General features: G+C 40.6%; 1 protein-coding gene across 2 annotated transcripts in view; it reads right to left on the reverse strand.

Moving 5' to 3' along the window:
• FMN1 (formin 1) overlaps window positions 1–17,306 on the reverse strand; it is a 389,651-nt gene that overhangs the window by 11,777 nt on the left and 360,568 nt on the right. For both annotated transcript variants that reach the window (XM_025390157.1, XM_025390158.1), the window contains one exon: window positions 16,761–16,910. In XM_025390157.1, the coding sequence (XP_025245942.1) occupies window positions 16,761–16,910 (150 nt within the window). The remainder of the gene's footprint in view (window positions 1–16,760; window positions 16,911–17,306) is intronic.

Here is a 17,306-nt window from a genome sequence, read left to right on the forward strand (position 1 = left end):
TTAACTGTGTGACTCTGCAGAAGAGAACTCTCTGTGTGCCTTATTTCCTAAAAAATACTTGACAGCAATAGCACATGCTACATAGGATCAATGAGAGGACTGAGACAGTGTCAGAAGCATGTGAACCAGACCAACTCCATCTTGAACAGAAGCTGGGTAAAATGAGGCTGAAACCTAGTGGGCTACATTCCCAGATGGCTAAGGCATTCTAAGTCACAGGAAGAGACAGGAGGTCAGCACAAGACACAGGTCATGAAGACCTTGCTGATAAAATAGGTTGCAGTAAAGAAGTTGGCCCAAACTGGCCAAAACCAAGATGGCCACGTAGTGACCTCTGGTCATCCTTACTGCTACACTCCCATTAGTGCTAAGACACTTTACAAATGTCATGGCAACAGTCAGGAAGTTACCCTACATGATCTTAAAAAGGGGAGGCATGAATAATCTATCTCTTATTTAGCATATCATCAAAAAATAACCATAAAAGTGGGCAGCCAACAGCTCGCAGGGTGCTCTGCCTATGGAGTAGCCATTCTTTTATTCCTTTGCTTTCCTGATAAACTTGCCTTCCCTGTACTCTACGGACTCGCCCTGTATTCTTTCTTGTGTGAGATCCAAGAACCCTCTCTTCGGGGTCTGAATCGAGACTGCTTTCCTGTAACATCTTTCTGGCAACCACAGTGAGGAAACCCCTGAGCCAAAGTGGTGGGGTCCTGTAACAGCAGTGCAGCTCCCGGCAGGTGGTAATAGCGAATAAATGTAAGCTGCTATTGCTACTTTGCAGGCAGTATGCTACATTGTGCGTATAATTTTAAATTGAACCCATACATACAAACATCTATCTGTATTTATATACGGACACACACATATAAAAGTATTCAAAATAGACTAGAAAGATACTCAATAATTTCATGACAGAGGTTATTGCTAGAAAGATCTGGGAAGAGAATGACACCGACAATAACATGCCAAGTAGAATTTCATTTTATCTGTAATACTTCACTTTTAAATTTAAAATCTTAAAGAATATATGATGAATGTTAATAATTATAATTCTAGGTAGTGGGAACATGGGTGTGATATGTTATCTTTTGTATTTTTATTTTTAAAATTTCTTCAAAAAAAATCTTCAAAATAGTAAATACTTAAAGATCAACTGAGACATTTAAAAAATATGCTTTTTCTTCCATGCTTCAAATAAAAAATACTTTGCTTAACATTAATCACATACTTGTTGGCATCTGTAAGTGGCTGAGTAGCTTAGCTCTTTATCTAGCTAATGTTATACAATTTGCTTAAAACACACTTTTAGTAATCGCATCTCCCCACCCACAGGCACAGGTTAGTGACAATGAATTCAACATTCTTGCTTGTGCACTGGACAATAAATTAATTCTGCTGTTGCAGTGTGAAAGTAGCCATCAGACAAATACATCAACAACCAGGCAATGCCCTGTTCTAACAGATTTTATTGACAAATACTGGTAGTGGGCCAGATCTGGCTCAGAGGCTGCAGTTTGCCAATTCCTGGACTATATCATAGGATCCAAAATCTTATGATTTTGGATTGGCAATCCAATCTCCCCGTTATAAACCTAGTTTACTTGTCTATCTTACCTCTTCAGACCCAGATCTATTGTATTCATAGTAGGCTGGTTTAATTAGCTGAGTATCTTTGCAGAAGTCACGTAATCCCCTGAACCTCAATTTCCTCATCTCTTAAAAGTGTGAATAATACCACACCTAATAACAGTGTTGCTATAAAAATTAAAGAAAGTACTATATGTGGTTACTGATCAAGCCTCTTTTCCTTCACCTCACTCCATGTGTTCTATGACCCACCCAAACGCCTTACATTCTTTGCACATGGCTTTTTCTCACCTTTGCATCTTGCTTTTACTGTTCCCTCAATGACTGTCTGAGTCATTTCCATGCATTCAAATTCTTCCCATGCTTCTGTTTACAGCTTAAGTGTCAAAGTCACGAAAGCTTCCGTCATCTCTCTTAGCCAGAAGTAATTGCTCTTTTCTTAAGTGACAAAGCACTTTGTGCCTCTCTTAAGGTACTTAAGGCATTTCATCTTAGAACTGAGTAGGTGTCTTATTTTTCTTAAACCACTGGAATGACTTGAGGACAAGGAGCAGGACTTATCCATATTTGGGACCTCTCCTCATTCCTTTACCCAGCACTGTACCATGCACAAATCAGTTCTTAGCATCTATGTGACAAATGACATGCATTGATAACTTTTGTTTTTCTGCCTTAAACAGTTTAAATGTTTAGTAAATACTCAAGAGTTATAAAATGATTGCTTTTTGCATTTATCCTTGGGAAAAAACTATAAAAACATTTAGAAGTATAGTTCCAGTTACTGATTAGCTGACTGAGTCTTAAATAAGGAAAAAGAAAAGATGCTCAAGGCCACCCAAATGTGCTAAATATTTACACATGTCATCTTATGTACAGATTCCAAGATACTGAAAAGTATCCACATTACTTGGCCCACAAGGAGACTAGGACTCAGGGAGGTCATGTCACTTTGTCCCAAGTCTGGAATTTCTCTCTCCCACTTACGAGGTAAGGGCTTTTTGCATTTAATCAAAGAAAATTGGCTGGTTAGACAGTTTCTAGCGGCATCCATGCTCAACCTCCTCATTGTTTGTGGACTTATTTTTGTTTCTGGCCTAGATGTCGGCTCTAATGTCCATCGGTAGGTGACTGGACAAAGAAAATGTGGATCACCTACACCATGAAATACTATGCAGTCATAAAAAGAATGAAATCATGTCCATGGCAGCAACATAGATGGAGCTTCAGACCATTATCCTAAGTGAAATAACTCAGAAAGAGAAAATCAAATACTGCATGGTCTCACTTGTAAGTGGGAGCTAAACAGTGGTTACACATGGACATATAGAGGGAAATAACAGACACTGGGGATTATTAGAAAGGGAGGAGAGTGGGAAGACAGTAAGGGTCAACAAATAACCTTTTGGGTACAAGGTTCACTCTTCAGGTGATGGATACACTAGAAGCCCAAACCCTGCCACTATGAAATATATCCGTGTAACAAACCTGTACAAATCCATGTACCTCCTGTATTGATAAAAAAAAAAAAAAAAAAAAAAAAGGTTATATGGCAATCCTCACAAAATAACTTGGAAATATAGGAAAAAAACATACAAACATGTCAGAGAAAGAACACACATATTCTCAATTCATAAATGTCTCAGTAAAATTTTTGAAAACTTAATCTTTTCCTCCTTCTATCATGCATATGCTCCCTAAGGAGTTACTGGGAGCCCTGGTAAATACCAAGTGCTGCCAACTACTGAGGAAAGACACAAGTATGAGATGAGAAAGTGAGTCATGTCCTCAGATGTTCTTGCCTACTCTTGCCTCTGTAGTTGACTATAACCTGGTCAGACACGGTGGCTCACGCCTGTAATCCCAACACTTTGGGAGGCCGAGGCGGGCGGATCACGAGGTCAGGAGATGAGACCATCCTGGCTAATACAGTGAATCCCCATCTCTACTAAAAATACAAAAACTTAGCCGGGTGGGGTGGTGGGTGCCTGTAGTCCCAGCTACTTGGGAGGCTGAGGCAGGAGAATGGCGTGAACCCGGGAGGTGGAGCTTGCAGTGAGCTGAGATTGTGCCACTGCACTCCAGCCTGGGTGACAGAGTGAGACTCTGTCTCAAAAAATTAAAAAAAAAAAAAAAAAAAAAGAAGTTGACTGTAACCTTTGCTTTCACATTAGAACCACTACAAAATCATTTTTTTTTTCTTCAACTCATCAGGGAGCAGGGGTTATAGGCAGCTAGGTGAACTATGTTCAAAAAGTAGCATGCCTTTCTTTTTAGAGATTCAGGCTCCCCACTGTTACAGCCTCATCTTTTGGGAGAGCCTATGGCATACTGTGGGCTTTCTACAGGCTAGAGGCATATGTGCACCAACAGGTAATGTGCCTTTAAGTCAGTAGGCCACAGGGAATGTCCACGTTCCCTAAAAAAAAGGATGAAAAAAACTGAAGGTCCAAGTGCTGCACCACTAAATGTAAAGACAGGAGTTCAGAATCTCTCTAATAAATGCAAGAGCTCTTCATTCTCATGACTGTTCAGAAATACATGGAGCAACATGATAAACAAAGGAACATGCAAAAAATACATTTTTGCCACTGGCTCAGTCAATTCTGGCCTGTGGTCCTTTGGAATGGTGAATAAGGTTTCCTTGGTACAGAAAAGGTATTGGCCCTCACTGAAGATCACACCTGTAAAATAAATGACTCACCGGTCTGACCACCCAACATAGCTTTGCCTTACCAGTCATTACCAGGGACAGCTTCTATGACCAAATAATGACACTCCTACGGTCTCCCTTCAGAAGAAAAAGTCAGAAAAGTGGTATAAAGAGCTTCAAGGATGAAATACAACAAGGAGTGAATATTCACTACTTTGCCATGATCTCCTTGCAGCTTTGAACTAAGTCACATCAGGCCAAGATACAGGGAATAGCACATAGACTTCGGGGCATCGTGGAAATGGCTTTCTTGCCTCAGAAAGCTCAATATCACATGGTTTATGGCACTTTGAATAGAGAAGACTGAGGGCAACATTTTGATCTTTTCCTCATTAGGCTTACCTGAAGCATAGATGGTATTAACACTGTAAGGGCTGTTTTAAATATGCTTTCAGAGGGATATGGCTAAGTCCAGCCATCCCTCCAACCACTGCCTGGGAGCCTGAACATCAGAAGTAAGGTTCTGTCCACTCTACGTAGTTTGTTCAGGTCTTTTGATACTCCTCGAGTCTACACAAGGTACGGACTCCAGTTCACAGAGACAAATTGCTTCTCCAGGCGAAAAGGGACTAATGTCCAACTTTGGTTCTAAATAAGTGCGATCACAGAGCCCTGACCAGGGCTGTGAGGACCACTCTCATTTCTATCCTTCTTGACAACATTCACTCATGAGGCATTTCCGAATTCCTGACATAACTATTGCACATGGTTAATTGCTATAAAAGTCAATGAAATAAGTAAAGTCACTCTCTACTGTTAGTAAGAAATAAAAAAAAACCAAACTCATTAATTTCTCAATTTAAAGGGAAATTTTTTCCTTGCTGCAGCAGCTGATGAAAACATCATTGACTAGCCTATGTGGAATGTTTTCAAAGGGTAGAAAAATAAAACTAACAGAAAAGAGCCATAAACAATAACCCCAAGTTCATGTATCCCAGGCAGGCCAACGGGGCCACATACTTAGACAGACACACTCTCCCATCTGACCTTTGGCTCTGACCACTCTGGCACCAACCACTGCCTGTGCCTCCCAGGTCAGTTTCACTAGCAGCCATGATAAAACAGACCAGCAGGAAAGAAAGAATATGAGCACAAAGTAATCTTAGGCTTAGCTCCTAACACACCAGAATTTAGCCTTTAAAAGTTATTCCAGTCGGGCATGGTGGCTCACACCTGTAATTCCAGTGCTTTGGGAGGCTGAGGCAGGAGGACTGCTTGAGGCTAGGAGTTCAAGGCCAGCCTGGGCAATATAGCAAGATCTCTGTACTAAAAAATGCTTTTTAAAAAAATGAGTTGGGCATGATGATGTGTGCCTGTAGTCCTAACCAGTCAGGAGGCTGAGGCAGGAGGATCACTTGATCCCAGGAATTGGAGGTTACTATGATGACACCACTGCATTCTAGCCTGGGCAAAAGAGTGAGACCCTGTCTCTTAAAAACAAAACAAAACAAAACAAAAGGAAATTCCATGATAAATTAGCATATCACTTCTATTTTGTCCAATTGTGTACTTTGTCAAATCTAAATCTGACAATTTTCCCTATTCTATTCCTAAGATATTTTCCTATTTAAAAGCAAAAAACTTCTCTTAGAGACTGCATTTCACCAGCTACACAGATCAGCCACTTCATAGCTTTTGTGAGCTATCACTTGCAGTACCCAAACATACTTTGACTTCAAGTGATTAATTGCAGAACAAAGGCCTCTTCCGTTTGCAGAGCTTCTCCCCCGGGCCACAGGGGAGTTGAAGTTGGGGAGCCCTGGACTTGCCCTGGAATGCATGATCAGTTAAAGCCAATCACTCTACACTTAGTAGACATAACACCCAGGGCCGACCTAGCAATTTAGGTGCAGAGTGAAAGGTAACAGCATCGCATTCATTTCCTCATTTAGGGAGAGTAGTCTGGGAGACAGTTTGAAAACTGAAATCAGCCCTGTGTCATAAATTTCCAAATTTAATTGAAATGCATTAGTCTTTGGAAGACATTTCCAATCCTGATAATGAAGACATGCATGTGCTAGCAGATGCCAACTTCCCCCTCTTTTGGTTTTGAAACCTATACCACCTACGGAGTCTCACCAAAAACTAGCACTGACAGCCTGTTTGCACGGGTGACTGGAACAAAGGGGTGAGGAAACAGGGAAGATTGTCTGGAGTAGGGAGCCTCTCTGGCGCCCCTCAAATCATCCTACCCAGGCAGCCCCCTGCTGCATCTCTGCCCAAGGCAGGAGCTGTCAGGAGTCCCACAGATAAGTAATTTAGAAATATTCTAGGCTGAATGAAGGAGACATACTTTAGGTTTCCATTGTTCTCTGCCAAGCTAGGGAAATAGAGTGTGGACAGATGCGCTCTAAGGTTTTGATTTGAGCTCCAAAGAGGTTTGAGGCTTGGCATAGCCATGAATCCAAAGGATCTCCACTTCCTTGTTTTTTTCTAAACAAATTGAAAGTAATACAGTCAAGAACAGAGCTGGCGATTGTTTTACTCCATTAACTAATCTTTCTTGTTCTGAACATGTCTGTTCTCTTTAACAAAGCTATTAAGATTTTAGATTCTTGGGAAGAAGCAACCCATATGGGATACGTTCAGGGACTTCTACCACCAAAACCCAAATAAATAGGATTTTTCATCTATCAGCAGCAGACAGCAAATCTTGCAACCAGTTTCAACATGGCAAAAAAAAAAAAAAAAAACAAAAAACCCACAGTGATTATTTATTTGTTCAACAAATACTAACTCAGTATCTACTATATCTAAGGAAAAACAAGGTGCTACAGAGAAAACAAAGTAGTACAAGACATCGTAATTATCTTCTAGGGGCTATGATTTATCCAAAAGAGAAAGTGTTTATAACCAAATAAATAAAAAACCAAATCATTAAATGCCAAAATTGAAGACATAGCAAACCCCCAAAATTCTGAAGGTAAGAGAGCTCACACAGATTGGAGAACCCTTCATGAAGGACACAGTATGTGATCAGTAAATTTTTCCAGAATAGAGTTTCATAGTTTGTATATCACTTGAGACATAACAGATATTTTAAAATTATGCCTTTATATAAATATTATAAAGTACAGTCACACACTGCATAATTCCATTTCGGTCAAAAACAGACCTCATATATGATGGTAGTCCCATAAGGTTATAATGAAGCTCAAAAATTCCTATTGCCTAGTGAAGTCATAGCTACCATAATGTTGTGGCACAATTAATTTATTATAAAAATAAATTTAGTGTGGCCTAAATGTACAGTGTGTAGTTATAAACATGTTTTAGTTATAAACATAAAAAAATAGGGTACAGTAATATTCTAGGCCTTCAGATTCACCCACCACTCACTCACTGACTCACCCAGAGCAATTTCCAATTCTGTGAGCTCCATTCATGGTTAAGTGCCCTACGCAGGTGTACCATTTTCTATCTTTTATACTATATTTTTACTGTACCTTTTCTGTGTTTAGATACACAAACACCATTGTGTTACAATTATACTCAGTACAGTAACCTGCTGTACAGGTTTGTAGCCTAAGAACAATAGGTTATGCCATATAGCCTAGGTGTGAAGTAGGCTACACCATCTAGGTTTGTTTAAGTACACTCTATAATGTTTGCACAATGATGACATCACCTAACAATGCATTTCTCACAATGTATCCCACTAGTTAAGTGACACATGATTCTATGTGTTTAAATTAAGTGCTGCAAATTTATATTATCGGAATGTGCAAATACACAAGAGACTGGAGTAGACCAAGCACTCAAAGAAGGAAGCACAGGAAAGAGGGCAGTTAGTTAGGCTGATCCCAGGAATAACACTGCGTGTGATTCCTCCAAAAGCGTGTTGAGTCACCCAAGTTCGCATCTTTATAATGTAAACCCCCAGGTCTATGTAGCCAAATTCATCTGCTCTGTCAATGCCCAGCTCATTTTCTACTTCAAACTGCAGGAAGTCAGGGTTGGAAGACAACTGTAAGATCACCTGAGCCCAGGAGTTCCTAAACTTGGCTGAAGGTAAGAAATCACTAGGAAGGTGTCAATCTCTCATCTCCAAAGCTCACCTGGTACATGTAAACAAGAGGATGGTGAAGCCAAGGCATTTATTAAGGAAAACTAAACACGAAATGTGCTCTTGCTCTGCCCTCTCTGTGGGGAGTTTCTAAAACCACAGATTTCTAGACTCTACACTCTGGTATTCTGATTCAGTAGCTCTGTTTACAGTTTTACAATGGCCTCCAGGTGACTTGGGAGATCTGCCAGGTATGGGAGCTGTTGATCTCTAACACTGCCCCACCGGCTTCTGAATCTCCTCTAAAACTCTTGGCTTAGGGTGGTCCTGATTACGGCTAAGTGTCTCCTCAAAGCTCCCTGTAGCTTCCACATTTCCTTTGGATCAATTCTTCCTCCAAACTCTTATACCAGCCAGGATCTTCAATGCTCTTTCAATATCTAGCTGTGTGCTAGAGAATGCACCATACAAGAGACAGCAAACAACAGGCTTGTGTCCTAGAAGTGGAAAGATACACATCAACTGCTAAAATAACAAGCTGGAATGAGTTAAATGCTAAAGGAGGGTAAGAAGAAAATGCCATCAGAACTCATAGGAAAAGCTAATTCTTTTATTAAGAGAGATTTCAGAAAATTTCTATAGAACCTGGTTTCTGGAGGCAGTCCTTGAAGGACGACTCTATTTTGATCAGCAGGAAATAATGGGGGGCAATGCGGTATGAAGAATTATCCAATGAGAACAGGAGGAAAGAAAGTGCAGGTGTGAGACAGTGAGTGGTCACAGTAGGTGCAGAGAGGGATGAGGCTATAGGAAATGAGGCTGGAGAGTGAGTTTAGGGCAGGTTCTCAGAGGGCATGCTATAATTTGGGGGAGAGTATGAAGTTCTTGAAAGAACTCAACTTTAGTGTAAAAAAAAAAAAAAGACCTAGGTTCTTATCCTCATTCTGTTTATTAATGAAACTATGATATTGGAAATCCATTTACTCTCTCATGCTTAGCTGTGAAATAGCAATAAACCTTTTTTTTTTTTTTTCCCCCCCAAGGCTGTTGTGAGAACTCAGTATGTTAATAAATTAAAGTACCAACCATGGCTAATTATCTTTCATTTATTTCATGACCAATGGAAAACCACAGAATATGTTTAAAGAGATAAATATGATCTAACTTCTGTTTTGGAAAGATAATTGGATGCAATATTCAGGGACATTTAAAGAGGAAATAGAAAACCTCTAGGCAGACAGAAGAGTTAGAAGGATGTTTCAATAATCCAAGTGAGAGATGATAGACTACTGAACTAGGGCAGAGACACCTCAAATACAGGGTAAAGAACAATCACCATGAGGGAGGCAAAACTGTAAAGAGTCAGAAATAGATGAAAAATAAATTTTGTACCAGTAAAGATCATTCTCATTTCCAGCCTGCCTTTTGCTACAAGGAGGAGGATAGTGTTGCAATTGAAAGTTAGGGAGCCTAAGAGGAATAGGCCTTAGTTGAGACAGAGTAATTTCCAACGGAGACATACTGAATTGCAGATGAAGGTTGGGTATACCGTTTAGTGTGCAGTAGGAAATTTAGGTCTAAAACCTGGGAGGCCTTGGGAATGAGGTGATAGGTGAAGCTGTGAAAACAGTTGGGACTAGCTACACAGAGAGTATACAGTAGAAAAGAGGAACACTGAGATTTTACCTTGGGGAAGGCCCACACTTAAGGAATAGAAGAAACAGAGGAGTTAAGGAGGGAGATGAAGAAGGGGAGTAGTCACCTTCGCAGAGAGACCGAATATACTATCAGAGCAATGAGGCATTTCGAGATGGAGGAAACTACCATCAGTGTCAAAAACTAGCAGTGGCAAAGAGTTAGAAGGAGTCATCTGATTTCACATCTAGGAAATGTGACACAGTCTGGTAACAGTCTCAATATGCAGTTCTCCTGCTTCCTTTAGTAATGGAAACCGTGAGTCTTTAGCGGGGACATGGCTCCCAGCTAATGCATTTCCTGGTCTCCCTTGTGTATGGCCATGAGACTAAGTTCTGCCCAACGGGATAAAGTGGAAGTGATGTGTGCACCTTCCAGTTCCTGCTATTTAATATTAAAAGGAAAGGCTGTGCAGTCCCCTTGCCACTGGCAGGAACTCAGCAGCATCGGTGGTGGTAGACTTGACGTGTGCCCCCTTACACCTTGGGAATAAGGACCTTACCTTAAGGATGGCAGCCACAAAAGAAAAGAAACCTGGGTTCCTGACATCCAAACTCCTTGCGTTCAGATTGTTATGCCAGAGGAAAATTAATTTTTCCTTTGTTTAAGCAACAGTTATTTTGGTCTCTGTTATGGCAGCCAAGACGTTATCCTTACTGAGACAGGAAGGAGTGTGTGGTATGAAAAAGGAAATAAGGAAATAAACGCAAATTATTCTTTTAAAAGAAGTTAGAAGGGAAAGAAGAGATGGGATGGTTCTTTCAGAGAAGAGAGGGCCAAGAGATGTGTATAGTTTTTTTAAACAAATGATCCTGTAATTCTTACAGCTTTTTAGTTTATCCTCTCTCCTTATTTATGGCATATTTTCAATTTTGCAGACATAGTTTTAAATTTATTGCTTGGGGAATAAGCAGGTTTTATTCTTTGTGATTTCTTTTTCTTTTTCAAGACAGGGTCTCACTCTGTTGCCCAGGCTGGAGTGCAGTGGCGCGACCTTGGCTCACTGCAACCTTCGTCTCGCAGGCTCAAGTGACTCTCCTGCCTCAGCCTCCTGAGTAGCTGGGATTACAGGCATGCGCCACCATGCCCGGCCAATTTTTGTATTTTTAGGAGAGACGAGGTTTCACCATGTTGGCCAGGCTGATCTTGAACTCCAGACCTCAGGTGATCACCCACCTCAGCCTCCAAAAGTGCTGGGTGCTGGGATTATAGGCGTGAGCTACTGTGCCTGGCTATTCTTTGTGATTATGATAATTCTGTTTATCCGTTAGGTCTTGGAGCATTTACTGTTTGTGTATTTGCACAGAACCATTTTTAAATGTGATTTAGGAAAATTCAAAGTTTTGCCAATTAATTAGAGGGTGACTGTATTATTAAGGGATTTTAAAAAAATAAGCAGCTCTTTAGTAGTTAAATGAATTCAAGCCATTTAACTACATAACACAGGGCAAGGAAAAGAAAGTTAACATGTTACAGGTTACTGAAATTATCATGTATGTATGTCAGTAGTAAAGCAGAATTCAATAAATAAAAATTTTACTTATGTAGCTTTTTCTAGGAATAAGTTTATCATGTAAAGAGAAGAATTCCCATAGTGTCTACACTGCAGTCAGTGGTTTGTGGATTGAGTGACAGCATCTCCAAGTCCCCAGCTCTTGGTCCTGAAGTGACCTGAGCAGCAGGGAGCTCTGAGAACAGCTTTCAGGACAGCCTCACAACAGCTTTGAACTATCTTCTGTCAAGGGTACAGCAGTTCCATAATCACCCATAATAACAGCAAGTAATATATTTAAAACAAAAACCCTATTGGTATGTGGCTGGGTAATTTAAAAAACAGCCCCCGCCCCCAAAAGAAAAAACAAAGTAACTATCCATTCCCCTATGGTGTAAAGTATAGCTATGTGTATAGTGAAATTTCTTATTTTCATTTCACATAAAATTCACCAAACTTCTCATTCACTCATTACTTACCCATTATGGGGTTTTTAAACGGCACTTTGAAAGTTTGCCGGCCGGGCGCGGTGGCTCAAGCCTGTAATCCCAGCACTTTGGGAGGCCGAGATGGGCGGATCACGAGGTCAGGAGATCGAGACCATCCTGGCGAACACAGTGAAACCCTGTCTCTACTAAGAAATACAAAAAATAGCCGGGCGAGATGGCGGGCGCCTGTAGTCCCAGCTACTCGGGAGGCTGAGGCCGGAGAATGGCGTGAACCCGGGAGGCGGAGCTTGCAGTGCGCTGAGATCCGGCCACTGCACTCCGGCCCGGGCAACAGAGCGAGACTCCGTCTCAAAAAAAAAAAAAAAAAAAAAAAAAAAAAAAAAAAAAAAAAAAAAGAAAGTTTGCCTTGGCTCAGGGTGAATTATGTGCCCAGATTTTATTCCTGAAGTCATGACTCCCCTAGGCCTTCTATACCTTTTGCAAATTCACAGCTCATTTTGTGGGAGGCAGTGGTTTGTGTGCATGTGTGGGCATAGGTGGGGGCAGTCTTAGGATATCCTAAATGGTGGAATGTTTTGTAAGTAAGGGTCCTATCACACAGAATAATTAAGGAGCCAAAAAAAAAAAAAAAGAGTAAAGAAGAGCCAATAAAGGTATCAGCAAAATTAGGTTACCTCCTTGCAGTTATGCATATACTTGGACAATCTATTGATTTAACAGGTGGAAGAAATGCGTGTACCAAAAATTCATTGAATGTTTGGATATCAGGAGGTACAAATACAAAAGTGCGTGAAAAGGTAAAAGTGAGGCAAAGCTGCTTCTGAGGATAAAATAAACCTTGGATTATGATACATCATAAATGCAATGTTGGATACAGATGAGCAGGGAAAAAAATATTTTGTGTCCACGCTCCATAAAAAAATGTGATCTTCAAGAACAACATGAGGACCAGGCGTGGTGGCTCATGCCTGTCATCCCAGCACTTTGGGAGGCCAAGGCAGGAGGATTCTTTGAGCCCAGAGTTCGAGACCAGCCTGGGCAACATAGTGAGATGCTGTTTCTACAAAAGTAAAAAATAAAATTAGCTAGGTATGGTGATGCACATCTGTAGTCCCAGCTACTCAGCAGGCTAAGGCAAGAGGATCGCTTGAGCCCAGGAGGTCAAGGCTGCAGTGAGCTGTGATTGTGTCATGGCACTCTAGCCTGAGTAACTCAAAAGAAAACAAAACAAAGGCCAACATTAGTATTTTATGAGAAGAACTGGGGGTTCAGGTGAGGCAAGGCAGCTACAGACGTTTACCAATTTCAAGAGGGCAGTGAAAATTCTTCCTGGCACCTAACCTCTCTCCCAACTCACCTGCAAGTCGTTGCTTGAAATATCGTCCAATAGAGCCCCTACAGCTCAAGAGCAAAGGTGAGGGGCATTATGGCAGAAGCGAAACACCAGTTCCTCAGAAAATTACAACAGTAGCTTCTAGATTCATAGAGATTTTGAGCTAGAAGAGCTCACAGTCACCATTTCATTCCTGCTTCATCCTAATACTTATATTTTACAGATGTGACAATTGGGTTCCCAGTGATTAAGTGACTGGCCCAAGATCACATAGCCAATTAATGGGGGTGGGGGTGGGGGGATGAAGGGTAAAAACGCCTATTTTCAGCTCTCTGTCTCCAGCTCTTTTTTTACACTGCTCAGTCCCGCATGTATTCAGAAGGGATAAGAGACGGGACCTGGGATGCTTCACCGAAAGATGAGTCCTGATACCAGGGGCAGCACAATGACTGAGTGGGTCACAGACTGCACGTCTAGAAAGTGGCGCTTTCAGATTTGTGCCTGGGCTCAGAGGTTTGCTCTTTTGCTTAAGACTGGCTTGAATGCCAAGGAAAATTGAAAGCCATTAATATACCGCAACACAGTAGATTGCTCTTCCAAAGATACAGTTAATCTCCAGGTAAACCATATTCCCTAGTGAAACACTGTTTCCTCTACTGAACCACAGAGTTGTGCTCTGACACCAGTTTTAATAAGGTTATTGTTCACTCACAAGGCACAAGAACTTAGCACATTTTTATGTGGTCATTTGTACGTTTAGAAATTATTCTGGATTTTATGAGGGGAAGTTATCTTGTTATGAAGATGCATTCATCTCAATTTTGCATCAAACTAATGTGTACTCATGAAAACTATCCTAAATAGGAAAAGTAAATATTCTCCACCACCTAAAATTAACCTTGAGTGGCCTAGGTTGTTTTCAACACTTCCATTTCATTTGGAAGTAGAATTTAAACAAAACACTATTTTCCATGAAACCTGTCCCTCTGAAAATGCTACTACTGATTCTTAATTTTTCCAATGATTTTGAGCACTTAGTTGGCCTTCAAATATATTTAAAAATTAAGTGAGTTAATTTTTCTGATGAGATCCCACACTAGTTTTTTTCTTTATAATTACACATGATCAGGTTTTTATTTTGGCTATGAATTTGATTTTTTAGGAGCCCTTGTTAATGATGTTATGTTGCTTCCTGATGCTTAGGGTTGTTGGGATATATTGGGTTTCCAGGAAAAGTATAATTGAAACTACAATATCAAATATCATTAAACAGATGTCAAAACAAAGCAATTATAGTGTTACTCATTTAATTATAATAGAAAAATTCCAGTTAATTTGCTTATTTTGCCGTAGTGAATGTGTGATTCTAACAGGTAAGAAGCTAAAATCCTTAGCAGACAGAGAACACTAACAAAGTTCTCACTTCAGCATTTTAAGAAAACCCTGGATATTAATCAGCTTGTTTAAACGGTTGAGCAGTAACACACATCATGTGCTAGTATTTCTTAACAAACAGATTTTCCTAACCATGCTGCTGCCTCCAGAAATATTTTATTAGTCATCATCAATGTTCAGAGATGTTGTTTTAGGGTAGAAACCGTGGTGATCCATCCTCACAGAGCATGGCTGGAAGGAAGGGTCTCCTGAAACTGCGAAATGAGAAGAACCGAAAAGGGTCTTGTGAGGTCATGACCCTGTAAAGGGGTTGGTTTACAGAGTGTGAAGCAGGCAATTCAACAGCTGCACCCAGGAAGCAATGCCACAAATGCCCGTGGCTGGGAATCAGAGATACTGTCATTTTGAAGGACTTCTGGATACCACCTCTATGACAGAGTCACAGTTTCTTTGATCTAACTTCTATGATAGAGAACACTCTTTAATTTGGAATACAGTTCAGTATTTCAACAGAAGATCCTTAACATATAAAGCAATTAATTGCCTTCTCTGTTAGTCTTTTGCTTGTTTTAGACCATTTTTAGGGCCCCAAGGACAAATATACTAAGGACTGTGCTCAAAATCTGAGGTGCAAATTCTTAAGCAAAGGCTGTCCATTCCAGGCCCGCTGCTGGATGTCCCAGCCTTAAGGTGTGTGGACCTGGAGGGCAGACTGGCCAGCTCCTATGCTGCTATAAGAATAGCATTTTTGTAAGAGAATTGATTCCAGAGAAACTTATTTTAGCTTACTTTAAAAGGCTAAATAAGTGATTGCAGGGCAAGAGCTACGAGTTTGGTGCCAAGATTTTTAGGATTTTTTTCATGTTATTATCAACGACCTATTTTCTCAACAATGGTACTTTTCTCTGCTTCAGTTTTATCTATATAATGGATAGATTCAGTTTAATTCCCATGTTCCCAAAGAAGTAATGATGGGAAGATGTGTTGATAAACGTTTTTAAAGCTAACTTCCCTGGAAAGAAAGAAGGCCTTTTTCTTTTTTTAGCTCCCTGAGAAAATATTTGGAGACTAATACTAGGTCAAAAATCTCACAATTTTGATCCTCTTACTAGTGTTTTAAGGTGAAATATATTAGAGTAGGTTGTGATGTGTCTATAAATATATTACGTATATATCTTTTCTTTGATTACAAAGTGAAGAACAAGAATACTGAATTATGGAATGTCAGGCCTCAAAGGTTAGTAAAATGTAGATGCTGTAATTAAATATATCATTTTCCTTATGCTGAGGAATTTTTTGTCTCCCTCCACTCTGTTTTGAATGCCATTCTCATACATCTGTTCCACAGGAGTAGCAGTGAGACCTGTTTGAACTTGAAATCCACGACACCCCTTCCAGAACAGTGGCAACCCAATCACAAAAATGATCAGGCAGAAATGCTTTTTTCCGATAAATAGGGGCAAATTCAATCTCTCTAAGGAAAACGAACACACACACACACACCCCCCGTCTATATTCAGAGTTGAGGTTTTTCTTCTACCCCCAGCTAATAAAATCGGGGGCTGCAATGAGGCCGAGCGGCACGTAGTTTGATGTCCACAGCAGGATACGGGGAGTCAGAAGTGGCGCTGTAAATCCAATGTGGGGCTTCCACGCTGTGTGAAGTGTGGCCTGAGTCACAGAGATTTTCCTTTGATGCAAGTTCAGTATATTAATGGGAAAAGCATTCACTTTTATTTGTCTATACTGTCTGCGACAGCAAGGCTGCCTCATTTAGCCCAGGCCAACATGAAAATACACAGAGAAGCAATCTGTTGCAAATTAGCACAACCCTCCTTTCATTTACTAGCTAGTAATTGGAAGGGGTTAAGAAAGTGTAACTTATCAGATCATGTGAACGTATCTGCCCGTGTGGACAGCAAGCTTTCCCCGAATCTCCCTACGACCCCTGAGGCAAAAGTCCTTTCCCGATGGCCACTTGATCAGAAAGAAAACATCGACACGTGTGACATAGACACACTTTGATAGGTTTAAGAGTGCAGTTTCCGAGGCTCCTGAAGGAGGCATTCAAATCTTCATTTGAACCTTACCTTTCTTTAGATATGTTTTTACTCTCCCGTTTCCAAATTGTCTTGAAGTCACTGCAGAACTCGTACCACACCATAAACACGTAGCTGGGTGTGATCTCCTTCTCACCAGACTTTGGCTTCATCCCAAAATATCCTACTGTTGTTTCAAAACTGCAACAGGTAGGGGGGGAAATGGAATGAGGTAGAGGGTGAGAAATTCTCAACACTAAAACCCATTAGGAGGGGGATGCTGGGGGCAGTTTCCCATGTGTTTAATTCTCTAACACAGAAGCTGAGGGCTCATAGTTACTGAAGTTTATTGTAAGCCTCAGCAAATCTATTTGCTCAAACTGATGTGCCAAAAAATGGAACTTGATCGGGATGCTCCTGGGCACATCTTATCTGTATAAAATCAGCATGTATCATTTCTGGGGTTGTGTAGGTAAAATGTCTTGAGTTCGTTCTTCATCTCAGATCCCCGTCTCTTCCCTGCTCTTCATTTTATGTTTAGTGATTACACGCAAGGCTGATGACACGCTGACTGCAGCATTAGCAGCGGTCGGTTCG

This window comes from Theropithecus gelada, chromosome 7a (assembly GCF_003255815.1).
Source record: "Theropithecus gelada isolate Dixy chromosome 7a, Tgel_1.0, whole genome shotgun sequence".
Lineage (NCBI taxonomy): Eukaryota > Metazoa > Chordata > Mammalia > Primates > Cercopithecidae > Theropithecus > Theropithecus gelada.